At 41.5% G+C, this 16,492-nt stretch overlaps 1 protein-coding gene across 6 annotated transcripts in view; it reads left to right on the top strand.

Moving 5' to 3' along the window:
• Positions 1–16,492, top strand: part of HECW1 (HECT, C2 and WW domain containing E3 ubiquitin protein ligase 1) — a 296,546-nt gene that overhangs the window by 219,411 nt on the left and 60,643 nt on the right. For 5 of the 6 annotated variants that reach the window (XM_074575619.1, XM_074575623.1, XM_074575620.1 and 2 more), the window contains 4 exons: positions 666–766; positions 2,019–3,389; positions 6,812–6,913; positions 12,284–12,434. In XM_074575619.1, coding sequence (XP_074431720.1) covers positions 666–766; positions 2,019–3,389; positions 6,812–6,913; positions 12,284–12,434 — 1,725 coding nt within the window. The remainder of the gene's footprint in view (positions 1–665; positions 767–2,018; positions 3,390–6,811; positions 6,914–12,283; positions 12,435–16,492) is intronic. The other variant, XM_074575624.1, reaches the window with a different exon arrangement.

A 16,492-nucleotide genomic window follows, 5' to 3' on the forward strand; every position in this document is an offset into this window, starting at 1 on the left:
CCTGTTCTGAGGGGTGGATGAAGTATGGCAAAGGGAGGGACCTGCACAAGGACAGAATGGAATCATTGATCAACCTTGTCAGGAAGGTGTTCTCCTGGTATTTCAGCTTCATAGAGGTAAGAGGGGTGGAAAGAGATGAAGAGCAGTCATTCAGCCAGTTTGAAAAGAGAAGGTGGTAAGCGGGGACTGACCTGTACAGGATTTTGAAAGAAAGGACAGGAAAGCTGAATTTTATGCAGGAGGTGAAGGGAAAGAAATGCAGAAATGCGAGATTCTACAGAAGGGTAGATATGGTCAGATCAGCAGGGAAGTGAAGTCTTGTTACAATAGCTGAAGTGGGAGTTGTTTGCTTCCCATGTCAATATTTTCATACCCATACTGCAGAAGTTCCATTCCCACCGTTCTCTCTCTATATATACATACGTGCTCGTGTATCCCAGAAGCCTGTCTTATTCACTGACTCAGCTGTTCCATTGTAATTGAAGACATTGTCCTCTCCTTCTCTGCCATTCGTTCTCTTGTATGCAACTCAACATGCCCTCATGGCTGGGTTAAATAGCCTTTGAAAACCATTATGTATTTTTGTAGGACACAGCAGCTTTATCTATGCACAGGAGACATTGGGTAGGTTATAGTCTATTGTGACGATATTTGTTTTCTTTCAGGGACAGGGTTGTAAGCTACACTCTGGGTCGCAGGCTTCCTACAGATCATGTCAGTGGCCAGCTGCAGTTCCGATTTGAGATAACTTCTTCCATCCATCCAGGTAATTCTCAGTCTTAACCCATCATTTATCTAGATAGTTTTGTTTTTTTCTGCTTTGCATTTTTTCTCCTCAGAAATCTGAATTTGTTCCTGGCTGCTCTGGGATTTTAGGTACAGTCATGAGCAAAGGAAAGTGTATAAAGTCCCCTGTCACAGGATGCATTGTGAGTTGCAACTTTTTCCCTGTTTCCCCTTAGCTTAGAGCTACTGGTGTCTTGTATCCTGCTGTTCTTGGCTGCTTCAAATGTTTTGCCACATCACTGGGAGAGAAGAGGGTAGAAAACTAAAGTCTCATCTGCTTCTCTATCACCTCTCCTGGGGAAGTGCTAGATGGGCTGTTATCTGTAAAGTCATCTACGTTTGAGCACTTCATAAGTAAAAATGGAGAATGTCATAGTAGACGTGATTAGAAACTTTCACATTTTGATTATTTTTAATGAAAAAAGTAAAACAAAAAATAATTCAATGTTCTCCTCCTTCCCTCCCTTTTGGTTTGGTTGTGGTTCACGTTCTCTTGTAGTTATTAGGAAGTCACTGTCATGATAGTGTAAGTTTGAACCTTGGTTTTCAGGTCAAAGTCTAAACAGAATTCCTCAAGGACTTTTTGCCTCTCTGTGGTAGTGCCCTCTCAGGTCACTTTGTCAAGCCAACAGCAGCTGCATTAGTGGCTGGAAATCATGACCTGCACCTTGCTGGAAAACCCTGACTGCCATCTTTTGACCATGTGAAAGGGCCCACGTTGTCTGGCATCTGGGAGGAGGTCGTACAGATGAGGATCACGTCAAAGGATGTTTGGGGGGAATGTTTCCACCTTTCAGGGGTGTGAAAAGTAGTTTTTAAGTTCTCCGTTGTGGAGTTCTGTCAGCTTCAGCATAACCAGAAAAATGTCATTAAAACCTCAGTAAAGGCATCCTTGCCATTCCCATATTCCCTCCAATGCCAGTTGGTTCAAAGAGGAGTTTCAAGAAGGTGTTAGCTTGAGGTTATGTTGCAAGGAGGCAAGGTGCTGCATACAGATCACCACCATGAGTAAGCCCCATGATTGTTAAATCCACTGTACGAAGACTGCCTAGCAAAACCAAAAAATCAGTATGTTTTGATAGTTGCTCAGTTGCCCACTCATTTCACACTGTAATTTATGCTTTTAATTTTCTCAGGTTGCTGTGGATGCCTGTGCCCCCACAGCCAAGCTTCTCGTTCAGTCAACACTTCTTGTTAAAGGAGTAAGTAATTTCTTTTCCTGTCTCATACAGATGATGAAGAGGTCTCCATTAGTGCAGATCCTGAGCCAGCTGACCTCCAGGAAAGCCCTGTGAACAACCCCACAGAGGAAAGCCTCGGTGAGCCTCCATGCATCAACACAGTGACCTCAGAAAATACAGCTCCAGAACAGCTAAATGGATACAGTGTGAACAGTGTCGATAGCCCAGGGGCTGTCAAACCACCTGGGGAAGTCAACCAGAACAGCTTAAATGAAGAGCTAGCAGGAGATGGGGAGGTTGATGCGGTGCCAGTTCCTGAGCCCTTGGAATCCATCCCAGGAGAAGTGCTGCCTTCTTTGAGTGCTACGGACCTCACGGAGCAGCTGGCTCTGCTGGCTTGCACGTCTCCTCCTGAGACTGAAGTTAGGGAAAATAACAAAGTCAATTTTGGTACTCAGGGAGATGGTGGAGTCTTGACCAGCGTAGAAACATTAGATATTGATGAGGTGAGTGCAGATGTGCATGCTGTCAAGGACCTAGAGAAGAGTCAGGAAGAAGAAGGGGCTTCAGCCCAGGAGGAGGAAGAAGACAATAAGCTACAGCTGAGGACCACAGCAAAGAGGAAAAACAGGCCATGCTCCCTGCCTGTGTCTGAACTTGAAACAGTCATAGCTTCAGCTTGCGGTGAGCCAGAGACCCCTCGCACACACTACATACGGATCCACAACCTGCTTCACAGCCTGCCCTCAGCACAGATGAGCAGTGATGGGGAAGAAGAACAAGATGGTGGCAACGGTGGGGAGAACGATGAGGAGTCTACAGTCAAGGAGGCGTTGGAGAAGGAGGTGGTTAGTGAGAGTGAGACAGTGGCAGCAGAGCCTCCTCTGGGAAATGAGGCTGAAGAGAACTTCAGCCAGAGCACAGTGCCTCCTGGGACCTTGGATGAGCAACTGTCTGACTTAAATGATGGGCTGTTGGATGGGGAACACCCCAGGACAGGAAGCGAGAGCGAGTCGAGCTCCAGGCCCAATGGTGACAATGAATGCGATGCGTGTGACACCTCTTGCTACAGCCCCTCTTGCTACAGCACTTCCTGCTACAGTACCTCCTGCTACAGCACTTCTTGCTACAGCACCTCCTGTTATGACAGTAACAATCGCTTCTCCAGCCATACCCGCTTCTCCTCTGTCGACAGTGCAAAGATTTCTGAGAGCACGGTCTTTTCCTCACAGGATGATGATGAGGAGGAGAACAGTGCTTTTGAGTCAGTGCCAGATTCAGTACAGAGCCCTGAGCTGGACAGGGAGCAAGTGGATGGCTCCTCCCAGTGGCCAGATGAACTAGTAGCTCATGGTGGGAATCCACAAAGAGCCACAGAGAGTCTAGACACCCCAATAGCAGGTCCAAGCAGCAGAAGAGAAGGTTAGATCCTGAGAATCGATGCGCTAAGCAACCCTGATTATCTAGATATCACAGAAGGCATCAGATAATCAAGGTTTCAGATAGCTCACGGTTTATTTCGTACAAATCTGGGGGCTGTGAGCTGGGCCAGGTATCACGGAGGGTTGGATAATTGAGCCTGTCCATAAAAATCCCAGCAAAACCAAATAAATCAGATGGGGATCTGTATATATGGATTCCTGTAGAAACACACGCGTATCATGGTTTGGGCTGGGCTAGTCACTAAAACCAGGACAGAGCATCATTATAAAATCAAGATTAGCTACTGTAGTTATGTGGCAGATGAGCATTATCACATCCACCAACTCATTCTTTATTTCCTGGGATTGTTCCATTTCACATATCTGATGTGCTGCCATGTCTCTGATATTCACTGAGAGGACCAGCTTGTGCTTGTCAAGGGGCAGATATGCTGATTTATGCTGATGTGATTGGTAGCCATGCACAGTCATAAGCATGGAGAACCCAGTTTTCTAGCCCTGTTTGTTCCAGTTACCCAAGTATCAAACAAATCTAGCTCAGATTTCACAGCCCATAGGGCAACTCAACAGAGAGATTTCTTTTTTTCTTAGGTGGTTTGAAAATTTATTGGACAAAATTCTCATCTCCTTATCCTTTTCTGGACATAAAACATACTTAAGAAAGTAATTTTTTTTTGTCTTTGTAATTTAGGTACTGTTTTTCCCAATCCGTCCAAACCATTGCATTAAATTCCTCCCTTTGGTAACTCATTTTATATCATACGGAGTTACGTGAAGGGTGACTTTGATCAGTCATCTTTTCTTCAGCTAGTGTATCATTTTTTCTCCAGCTAAAGAAGGAAAGGCCTCAGCAGCAGCTAAGGAGTATGCAGAAAGGTCAATAGGTAGTTTTTGCATTCCCAAATCCTGAGTCATCTGTCTCCCACTATAAGTGACACTAAATTAAAATGGCACCAAAAGGATAACATATTTGGGGATCACTGGGAAACCCCAACCAAAACATCCTTGTACCTTTTGCTTCTCTGTTCCCAGTTAATTTACCCTCACTTTCCACTGCCACAGACCCTGCTCTAGCAGAAAGAAAGGTGTAAGGGTGGCCTTACATCCTGGACTGTGTAAAGACTTTGTAGACAGCTGGGCCTAGGCAATTGTTCGCTCTGCAGAGCAGAATCTAGCCCAAAGAATTAAATCCCGAGAAGCGCACAGAGGTATAGAAACCCACAGTTTCCTTCTTTGCTGGCGAGGGTCTTTGTGTGTGGGCAGCATTCATATGCAAGTATACCTGTGGGGCACGAGTGTGTCTGTGTGTGTGTGAGACCATGCTTACAGATTTGATGGTGATTTTGGACTGTGTACTTTTGAGAGGGGAATGTGGTGGGGGGAGAGGGTGTCTTCTGCATACGGATTCAGTACACCTCCAACGTTGTGCCCCTTGAGCCTGTGTAAAGGGCACTGCAGTGTTCACGGTGGCTTTGCTTTCATTAGTGGAGAGACAGTGTGTCTTAATGGCTCTTAGCACTCTTCTGATATCCCTGGGGGTGCTTCAGTAAATGCGCACATTGCTTCATGACTTGACAGCTGTTGCAAATACAGTAGATGTGGTCACCTCCGTCCACTCCAGGTGACTGATACTACCATGCTTCCGCTGGCTTGGCGTAACTATCTTGACTAGGGGAGAGTCAATTATGGTGAGGTAAGTAAAGAAAAAAAGATGGATGATCTGGTAGTTGGTGCTGCAACACCTGTAGTTGTAGCACAGTTTTTAAGGCTATGAGAGGTGGGCTTTTAGCACTGAGTAATAACTTACATAACTCTGCTGTCTGTTCAAAACACGCAGCAGATGCGACTGTGAGGTACGCCTATACGCAAGTGGTTTAATGAAGACATTTAACAGGCCATACGGTATCATCAGAGCACCTAAAAGAGGGAGTATTTTTGTCTAAGCGTTTTTTCTCACTTCTGAATGGTGTGAGGTTTTTTTTACAGTTTAATACAAAGTTGGCTTCTGCCTTCTAGCTGTTGATTGTTTAAAGAAAAAACATACTTTTTGGAAATATTTTTTTTTCTACGTTTGACAGATACATGTTTGGGTTTTTTACAAAATATTCATTCTTAGGCTATTAAAATTCTGACATTAAAGACAGGTAAACCAGCCAGCGCACAGTCAGCTTGGCTTAGCTCAGTGGTCTGATTTTTGTTTTTGAAGTATCTTTGTGTAATTTTCTGGTGATGTTGGAAATGCTAAATATATTTTTTCCATAAGCTGCATCTTTCTGATGCATGTAAATGTTATATTTATGCAATTCAGATTGTATCTATATTAACAGGCCTACCTGGAGCTGGAGGTTATAGTGAAAAACTGTTACCACACAATACGAAAATGTGTCCGCTAGTAGGATAAATTGTCCTGGTTTCTAAGGTTTTAAGGACAGACCAAGAAGGAATCTTAAATCTGGAACCTGTGAAGTTTTAACATGCAGGTTCCTTATTCTCACAGTTAAGTCTAAGATAAGGAATGCTTTTTCATCCCTACACTTAGTTTCTTATAGGGTTCTATAAACATTGACTGGATCTTAAATTATTTGTTCCTTTCAACAGAACATGAGTTTGGACATTTGCTTAGGTTTCATTTATTTCATATTTGGATATATGGACATATATACAATGTTAGTGTTTAAAAACTTCCTCTGCACTGTCCGCTGTGTGTCTCTCCTACTTTCCCTCTTCTGTATCTCAGGCCTTCCTTCTTTATCTCGGATACTGACTATGTCTCACTATCTTTTGTCCTTCTCTTCTGCCACCTGTCTCCTACCTGTTTCTGGTCCTTCTCTCATTTTCCCTCCTTCCACCTAAGATGGACTCTTTGAATTTTGAAAAATACCTATACAAGGGGATGATCTTCTGCTTTGCAGGGACTGCAAAATCCTGCCATTCTGGTCCACTTAGACAGCCATTGATCTTTTGGAAAAGCAGAGAAAGATCCAAGGCAGCTTTTAGCCTCGTATTCCACTGATGGGATGAATTTAAAGTTGGAACCAGGATTTTGCATGTTCCTGCCAGTTTCTGCGGAAGCTTCAGTTTGGTTGTACATGCACAGTATTTCTCAGAGATCAAGCCTGATTCTTCTCTCGCTTACACTTGTGTGTCTATGAGTCCAGAATCTGGCCTTATAATAGTTTAGCATTGACTCAAACCTGAGATCAGAGCCTTGACTTATTTTAATAATTCTTTGGTATATGAGTTGTTATTAAAATAGTGCCTGAAAATAGGAATAACCAGAGCTGCTAGTACACCAGGCTAACGTATTTAAAAAATAATCACTTGTTTTACAGAAGCACATTTTTTGAACCACATTGTGAAAACAGTGAATGACTGTCAATGTCTTGAATATCTCGTCCGTAGGTGATTGTCCTTTACTCCATAATTCTCAGCCAGTCAGCCAGCTTCCTTCTCTGAGGCCTGACCATCATCACTACCCAACTATCGATGAGCCTCTTCCACCAAGTAAGCTTTAGTTTTTTAATTTATTGCATTTTTCAGCTTTTCCTGTTAACTCAAACAGTGTAGAGGTCAGTATGTCTTTCTAAATAACCCCATCTGTTCTGTATATACATTCACCAGAACCTGAGCAATACGCCCTTTTGTTGCCCTTATTTGATCCTGACTTCAAGTGTTGTCATGTTACTTTGGACAAGCTCCATAACCTCCCTCTGCCTTGGTCCGTCTTCTTCCTTAGCTACCATGAAACGAAAATAATATTTCCCTGTTTCCAGTCAGCATGTTTAGACTGGAATGAGTGGGTAACTGAGAGGTGTGCCAGAAGCCTTACTGCAAAGCTTTCTGGGTGATGTATCAGCAAAGTACTCTGATTTTTCTAGAATGTATGTCTTCATGTTTTCCATAACCAACTTTGAGGATGGTTTGGGATGGCAGTCCCTGTGGTCTGTCAGCTCTGCTTGCAGATCCAGCAGGAACCCTTTCACAGTCAGGATGCTCCTGGGATGGACAGGTCCAAATCTGAACAAAACCAGCAGAAGCTGGGTAAAGGCAGCTGACGGACAGTGGTCTTGTAGTGGTTTTGGAATTGAAAATCAGTGAATTTTATGTTCATTGTGGACTGTAATGGCTTCTGCAGTTGCGTTGGATAAAAGTGAGAGGGTCTTAAGTAGCGTGATTGATTCGCAGGCTGATAATATGGGATTTTTACCACCGAATCAACTGCTGGAGATGTTTTCACGTGTCTCTGTAGCCTTTCCCTTGTGTACTCCTGGAGGATTACTGCTTTTTGCATTGGCGTTAAGTGCCCAGCAGAGCGCACTCTATGCCCTGCAACGTGCTGCTGAACACCTTTCAACTTCAGCACATGATTTAACAACCTAAAATGTGCAGTGCCTCAGAAAAACAACCAGGCGTATAAACAAAGAACTTTTTTTTTTCTTTTTCCTTTTTTTTTTTTTTTAAAAAGCCCAAGTAGGGAACACACTTATTTGGCCTATGGTGCCCTTGACAAATAATTCATCATTTACCAACCATGCTGTCGGTATTCCCTAAGCTGAAAATAACCCCAATGCTGGCGTCAGCTGCACAGCAGCGTGAATGATTCAAATGCCTTTAGCCCAGTGAAGTCTTATTAGAGCCCCACTGTGGCTTGCCGGTGAATGATGAAATGGGAACGGTTACCTCTGTAACAGGCAAATATTTCTCTTCCTCCCACTCTTACCTCAGCACTTTGTGAATAGAGCACATTCCCCATTAGATGACTTAATGATAGGACACTGACACCAGCTCAGGTAAACAAAACATACTGTGAACCTGTTCCATATTCTTCCATCACCAATTCAATACATTTTTCTTCCTTCTTATAATTATCCTCAAAAGGCAAGTATTTCTACCGTTGGTTTTCACAAGTGCTTTCACAAGAGGGTTTAAGAACATGAAATGCAATGTGTGATGATACGGTACAGAAGTGATATCCCTTTGTAGAATTTTAGTTTAGTATTTGCATATAACATCATTTTTACAATAAAGGCTGACACCATGGGCTCAAATATATTAATCTTACTGGGAATTGACTGTACTAAGTTAATTTTGGGGGGAAAAAGTTGAATTGGATAATATCACCTGGGAAGCCTGTTTCCAAACACTTTCCATGAAATTTTAATGTGATTTCAAAATGAGAGCTGTAGTCTTAATCTAGAAATGTTTCTTCTTCTAACATTCAGTATCACTATCTTAGTGCCTTTAATGCCTCGTAATCCTAGATAAATAGTTTTCAAAGATGTGAAAGGAAGAAACTTTATATTTTAAACCTGAGTTACGTGATCAGTCCTGGCTTACTTCTCATACACAGCATTAGCTTCCGTCCATAAGTAAAGTTGAAGATAATTTGCCAGTGCTACAAGTTCAGCATTGGCTGGTTTTACTTCGGTCGTGGAGAATCTTCTGGACAGTCATCTTTGCTTTTGAATAGTTTTCTGATTAACTTTGTTTCATCATAACCCCACAACAGTTGCTCTCAGGAAGGAAATTTAATTTCAGATAGTTTTATTTAGGAAAGTAAGGTGGAACAGATTCATTATTTATGTAGGAATGTCATAATGACCAGTCTGAATGTTAAGGCTTATACAAGATTGACAGAAGATTTGCAGAGTTTGTATGGCCTCATGACGGCATTAATAGTCACCCCTTGTTATGCGTGTGTTTGCTGGAAACCCTACAGAGCTGAAGCCAAGAAAAATACATGTGCCCAGTTCAGAGCTGCTCTTTGCCGAAGGTGTGGCTGAGCTTGGAAAGGAACAGACAGAGTATTTACTTTGCCCCGCCAGGATTATGGTCCTGCCAGAAAAAGTTGCGTCTTCTGGTATAAATCAGAGCAGTTTCAGAAGTTGCTGTGAAATATCACTTGGTTGATGGAGAGGGATCGCTGGAGAACAGAACCAGTCCTGTCCCGTCCCCAGCCTGTGCTCCAGCATGCTCTTACTGTGAAGGTTAGATGGAGGTTAGTCTCTGTTGTAGTCACAGTTTTATTTTGCCTGAAAAACAAAAGACCCTGAGGAGATTTGGCTGCTTCCTAGATCACCTATGCCCCTGAAGTGGCATGAAAGGACTTGAGCAGAGCTCAGAAGCAGAGTTCTGTCTGTCAGTTCACCTGTCAGCCCGTTCGTCTCTCCGTGCAGGTATCCATCCATCTGTCTGCAAATCTGGTATCATATGCAGCTTCAGTGACTCGTGTGACTTATATGTTGTCTTGTGGGAAGGCAGAAAGTGCACCTGCCACCTGTGTACAACAAAAGTATCAGCACCTGCCACCCTCTGACACTCTTCCCGGATGGCCAAAAAAAAGAAGAGTTATTCAGCTGATTAGAAATGCTGTTTTAAGAAGCAGTACTACTAAAGGTTTCTCAAAAGCCATGGGACACACAGTTCCTAATATTTTAACATGCCAGTGCAAGTGTCAGCCCGTGATTTCAGGTGTATATCCCATAAAGCAACAAATAAAGCAGCGCTCACAGATCGGTGTAGTTCATGTCTGTACATACTGCTGCTGGATGTCTGATACATCTGACAGATCGCCTTCCTGACGTTGTAATCCAGTCTGCGTAATGCTGGCCTGATGTTTTCACTGTGACCTCCAAGCTCTGGACAAGTTTCGTTGCTCCTAGATGTCTAAGTATTATGCTTAGGAGCTTTGGAACTCTGAGTTGCATTTAATTAGAGAGACACTGCAACATAGCCTCTAGAGCCAGTAGTGCACAGGGATGGATTATGAGAAGCCCTTGTTTGACTGTGTAATTGGGTAGTATTATTCTTACTAAGTGTCCATCAGCAGGCTTCAGACCAATATGACCAGTTGATGTCTTCTGTAGGTTGTCTAGAGTGTGGCTCTACAGCATTGCCTACAAGCCTCTAATTATCCATCAACCTTAATTATTCTTAACTTGTTACATGTATATTACAATAATGTGGGGTGAGGGCTAGGATTGTGTCCTTTACCAGACAACAGCAAGGAAAATGAAGATCTTCGTGATGTTGAGGTACATTATGTCACCTTTCATCTGGCCAAGATTATTTCCTTGAGGATATTCCATAGCTCCAGAAGGACTATTCCCCACCCACGGTGGTACACCTGCCATCCGTGACAGCATGCTCAGCAAGGCTCTGGCCTTCGGCCTGCCTTATGTGTCAGTCTGATTTCCTTCAATGTGGATCTGTTGTACTTGATGTGCTGTTTTTTACTGTCTTATGTTTCAGACATTGTTTTCACAAAGCTGTGATCTTGTTCTTGAGACAGCTACAACATCCGTGGAAACTTTACCTGGTGGGAGGAAGAGAGAGTCCTCTCCTTAAAATTATATAGTGATGTTCACAGTGAGAGGCACTCTGTGTGTACCTGTGGTGGGACTATAAGTTTTGCATCTTGTAAGGATTGAGGTACTTCCAGTCAGCTTTGGAAGAAATAGTGCATGTGCATATGGCTCTTGTTGTTTTGGAACCTTACAGAAAATTCGTCAGAGGACTCCCAGTGCCCGTCTTCTAAGGTTTGTGGGATTAACGTGTCAGGGGCAGCCAGTCATAGATTTAAGACAGCCTACACTCGACTGGGACTAGCCCAGGTATGGGAACTGAGTTTAGCCAGGGCTAGAATTCAGGGGATGGGAACTGGTCATGAACTGGTTTCCAGACACGGCAGGAAGAGGTACAACTTCCGTCCTAATTTTAGATAGTAGGAGATAAAATACATAAAGTATGAAATCCAGCTGATCTTGAATTTGATCATAGAAAACCATAGAAGAAGGAATGGCCTCATCAGGGAGGAGGGTATCAGAGTAAGAGCATGGGAATAAGAGGAAGTGTTTGCCCCCAAAGGTAATCGCCATATGTGGATTTGTGTGTGAATGTGAGTGAGGTTTGTATATAAACACGTGTAGAAAGTATGTGCATATACTTACATAGATATGTCATCAGCTGATGTATCATGTAGAAATATGAAGCTAGCAAGTCTAATTTATATCACTACTCCATACATTCCAATCAGTTTGATATGTGGCTTTGCTAGCTAACTCACTTCTGAATTTCTCCTGTTACAAACACTTTTTTTTATCAACATTGCCATTTTCCACAAGCCATCATATAGCAAATAACTTTTAGCTTTCAATCATAGGACAACTTAAACATTAGTAGGAAACAATAGTGATGGAAAGCTCAATATTGTGCTGCAATCTAGTTGGCATTCATCAGAGCAATGGAGTTATGATTCTCATCTGTTTACAGAGATTTCTAAGGATATGTCCAACCAGTCTGTGATCAGTTTTCAGGGGAGCCTTTAATTGCTGTATGATATCCTTCGAAGCCACTTTATAAAATAAGAGAAATGAAACATGTTTGTTCTGAAACATAACAAAAAAGAAAACATGGGATTTGCCGTATTATTTCAGATGTAATCCTTTTCTACTAAGGGTCGGTTCTATGTGGCTACCTTGACCTGCAATGAATCCAGCAAATTAGTATTACTAATTGTAAAATTATCCAGCCCTTTAAAAAATGTAGCCACTATGTCACTTGTTTTTCGTAGTCTATGGTAGTGAACTCCATAGGCTACATATGTGCTGTGTGTGAAATGTTTATGTATATGCACATACCGCATATACATATATAGAGACAAGCACATAGCATATATACACATTTGAATGTACACTTTGAATATATACACAGAATGTATTTTGCATGCATGTAGACTATATATATATAGCATCTCTCGTGTGTATATGCCCTGTCTGTGTATATGTATGCGCGTGTATATCTGTCCTCCGCATGTAGGTTTTCTGGAAGGCATCACACTGACAGCATCACTCCTTCCTTTTTTTCCAACCCTAGATTGGGAAGCTCGGATAGACAGCCACGGGAGGGTATTCTACGTCGATCATGTCAACCGAACCACTACATGGCAGCGCCCCACAGCCGCAGCAACGCCAGATGGGATCCACAGGTCTGGCTCCATACAGCAAATGGAGCAGCTGAACCGACGGTGAGCACTTGCACCTATGTTCCCTTGGAGATCTGCCCTGCCCTTTTTGCCCCAGTGGCTTCCTTCCTTCCCCTGTGCATCGCATTGGCTCCCTAAGGATTTATCTTTCCTCCTTGTCCAAGTCCAACATACGCGTTCCTGTTCCTGCTCCTGGTGTATTTCAGCTCACTGGTGTGCCTTGCTGTGGGTGTCCGGTCACCAAACCTGCCCACAAGAGAAGCACTGTTGAGTGAAAGATGTTGCAAAATGTTTCAAACAGCAAGAAGAGGCATTTGGAAAACTTTAAAATGACTCCCAGAAGAGAAGGGAGTGTTCTTCCAAAAGACGGAGTCACTTTTGCTATTTAACTGTAAGAGTGGTATCGATGGGTCAGCATCTAGTGCTATGCTGCAGAGATTTCTGAGCTGATTGTTACTGAAATAGTGTTGCCATATTAGTGTGGCATTTCTACTCAAGCTAATTGGGCGTGTTGAAAGGTCTGTCTCTTTTTCCAGAGCAGAGCACTGCTCTAATAGCACTGTACACATTTCTAGATGTAAACAGATCTGCTTAGTGTTGCATTGGGCCCTATAAATCTGTCAGTTCGTTCTGAGCTGGCTGAGATATCTCTTAACGTGGTGCACATTTTCCCTTTGTTTGACTAGTCCACACTTAGATTTGTGTATCATTTCCTTCTTATGCTTGCTTTTCGGACTGAATTTAAGAGGAAAGAGAAAAAATAAACAGTTGGTCAAAAATCCTCCCTTTTTACTTCAGAAAAGGTTATTTTTTATTACCTGATTACTCTAATGATATGGTTTCTAGAAAAAGACAAGCAAAACTGAAATTATATTCTAATCATAGCATGCAAAATGCCACAAAAGTTTTTTGGTCTTTTTTTCTGTGCTAAGAGAAGGATCTGCAGCTGAGAGAAGGATGCAGAGTTTCTAAGTACTCTTTTCAGAGTGCAGAATAGTTTGGGAGTTACTGAGTGTAAAGAGAACTGGGCCCTGAATGACAATGACAAGAAAGTTAATGTAACTTGGGGAGAGCAAACCAGCCTTATTAAAGTGGTTGTTTTGCAACGTAAGTTGACACCATCAACACACTCTTGAAGAATTCTTCCTTTTTTCACAAAAATTCATTATTTTGGATGGCATTTCATAACATGTTACGTCTTGCAGAGGTGGAAGAGCCTGCTCAGTATTTGTGTTCATTATAGCTTTCCTCAAAATGCATCAAGCGGCCATGTTAATATTTAAAAAAAAAACTAAAGAAAGTGAATGTTTAATGTAGGTTCTTTCAAGGGATTTACCTGACTTGTCTGCCATTTAGCATTTGTCTATAAGACGGATTTTGGCCATGTCAGCTTAAGTGGCAGCCAAATAGCCTGAACTTTATCTGCCACAGAAGGCAGAAAGCTCTGTTGTGGACATATATCAGCTTTTTTTTTTTGTGGTTGAATTCATGTAAGTGCAGTACAACCAGTAAGTGTTTGTGAGAGTACATAGAAATGTACTATTCTGTTGGTTAATGGAGGTTAATCATTAAGCCAGCTATCTCAGCAGAAACTGAACGGTGGGCATTGTCTTTGTGACCTCCTTGCTTCAAACTTTATTATTCCATGTTTTCATTTAGGCTCTCTGGCCTTCTTTGTCATGACTTGATTGTCACTGGTTTGGGTAGGGAATTGACGGCTAATAGGGCTGACATTCTTTGAATCTCTCTATTTTTAGTATTTCCATATCCAATTACAAAATGAGAAGTATAGAGGGTTCCAGCAGTGGTGTATGTCTCCTTACCCGAGTCCCATTGGAGACTAAATACTTTACAAGTTAATAAACACGAACTGTCATGGCTTCTTGGGACAGAGGAAAAAAGCTGATGATTCTTTACTGTCTTCCATGGATCTCTGTTAATTTGAGAAGTTGAATACGGAGATCTCCTGTTGTTCCCAAGTTTGTGAATGTGTCCCAAGATTTCCTAAGTAAAAGAGATTCATATTAAATCTCTGAGTATTTGTCCAGTGGCAAGTCATGTCTGTATTTTCAACCTGGCTGTTATAATTTTTAAAATTATTGTTGTCCTAAAGCTAATTTCAAATGCTTCATGTCTCCAGATTTCAAGATTGTGAGGAAAACCAGTTTTCATAAATGTTTATTATCAGCACTGTGGAGGATTGGGCTGTGTTTAAACACTCATTTTGGAAATACTGTTTTTTTGTATTTTAAACTTCATTATTTGAAATTTCTTCAGCAAACACACCTGAGAATCATTTTAGGTGAGGCAACAGCAAACATAGACCTTGCTGATAGAACTAGCAGCAGACTGAACTTTTGCTCTACCCTCAAACAAAATTTGGACTCAAAATCACTTAGCAGTTTGAGAAAACTTGGCAACTTTTGCTTTTAAACCAATCTGCTCACTTTTTGGCTTCCTGGTTTCGTTTGTGGAAGGGAATGGAAAGACCAAAATATTACAAGGAAGTGTGGTATTTCCAGCCCAGCCAAAACCACAAAGCTTTGGAAATTCGACTTGAAAAAAAACTCTGTAGCTGTTATTGAGCCTAGTCCTGCTTTCCTTCTGCGCTCCAAGCTTCCCATTAGCTGTACTAGCCACTTGAGGATACAGGGAATGCAAAACTGGAATCCAGGTGTTTGGCAAACTCCAAAGAGACATCCAAGCTTCTTATTTGAAAGACTTTTGCTCATTTTCTGCAGCACTGCCTGACTTGGTTGCTTGTTAGCAAAGCAGATAAAAGCTCTTGTAGTTCAAGCTCTGTTGGAGAGATGCTTTGTAGCATATCTAGGCTTGTCTTTGCACTAGTTTAAAAGGTAATAAGTAACATAAGAAATTATAATCATAATAGTTAAGACAGCCACAATGTGGTATTTCTAAACCTCCATTTCTGTGACAAATCACTTGGAAAGGAGACTGAAATTTCCAGAGGCATTCCCATAACTTTTGCACTTTCAATGTCTTCTCCAGTTACTTTGGCATTTGGTGGTATTTATGTAAGATGATTTTATAGTATTGAGACCCAAAAGAAAAGTGTCGCCTTTTGTTGGCATACAGCTAGTGTTACTCTCTAAGGTTTGCCAACAGGGATTTTCTACTGTCTAATTAAATTGAAGCTATGAGGTTTTTTTATATGTGTGCTTCTATCCCTTGATTATATGAACTTTTTTTTTCCCCCTTTCTGTTGCATGTGGGTGTTGTAAAACTCCTCCAGTACTGGAATGGAAAGTTCATTCAGTTGCCTGCAGTCAAGTGAATAAAAATTTAAAATGTGGGTCTAAAACAGAGGGTTTAAAACTGCAGTAAATTCATGCTGTTGCGAAACCTGCTATCAGAATTTCCTTGAAAAGATGGATGTTTACTTAAATACAGAACCCTCATTTAAAAAAAAAAAAACCAACAACTTCTAAAGATGCTGTTTATTGAGCTGTCAAAATATCCGCTAAATGTGACTTCAAATGACTTTGAGTACTGGGGGACAGACATAGTACTGTGAAAGTTTAGTGTAAATCTATTAAAACTTGAATTATTTGTCTTAATTATCTCCAGCCCTTCTGCCCAAGATTGGGTTGCAGTGAGCTACTGGAGATGATGACTGTTGAGAGATGTAAAAGCCAATTCCTAACTGCTTGTCTTTAATGATCCCGTGTCGCTTTGAGGAACTAACTCCTGACTAACTTCTAATTTGGAATAAAGTGTGCATTAACAAATAAAGAGAGAGAAAGTAAGTAAAATTTGTAAGTCAGAACTTGAGCTGAGGAAAGTAAAAAGAGTGTACGTCAGGAAAGTAAGAGACAAACAATGCTGGGTCTGATTAAACGCAGGCAGTAAAGCCATCCTCTTTTATATACATGCAGAAATGTAATCCAGAAATAAGAATTAAAAATATTGGGGTGGAGTAAAAGTTAACTAAAATAATTAAAACGGCTTATTTTCTTTCTTTCTTTCCTTTTCTTTATCTTTCTGCTTCTTTCTTTCTCTTTCTCCTTATGCGTTCTTTTTCTTTTCTTTCTCTCTCAGTATTTAAAATACCTTTTCTTATTCAATATATAAAAATTCAT

Source organism: Larus michahellis, chromosome 2 (assembly GCF_964199755.1).
Source record: "Larus michahellis chromosome 2, bLarMic1.1, whole genome shotgun sequence".
NCBI lineage: Eukaryota > Metazoa > Chordata > Aves > Charadriiformes > Laridae > Larus > Larus michahellis.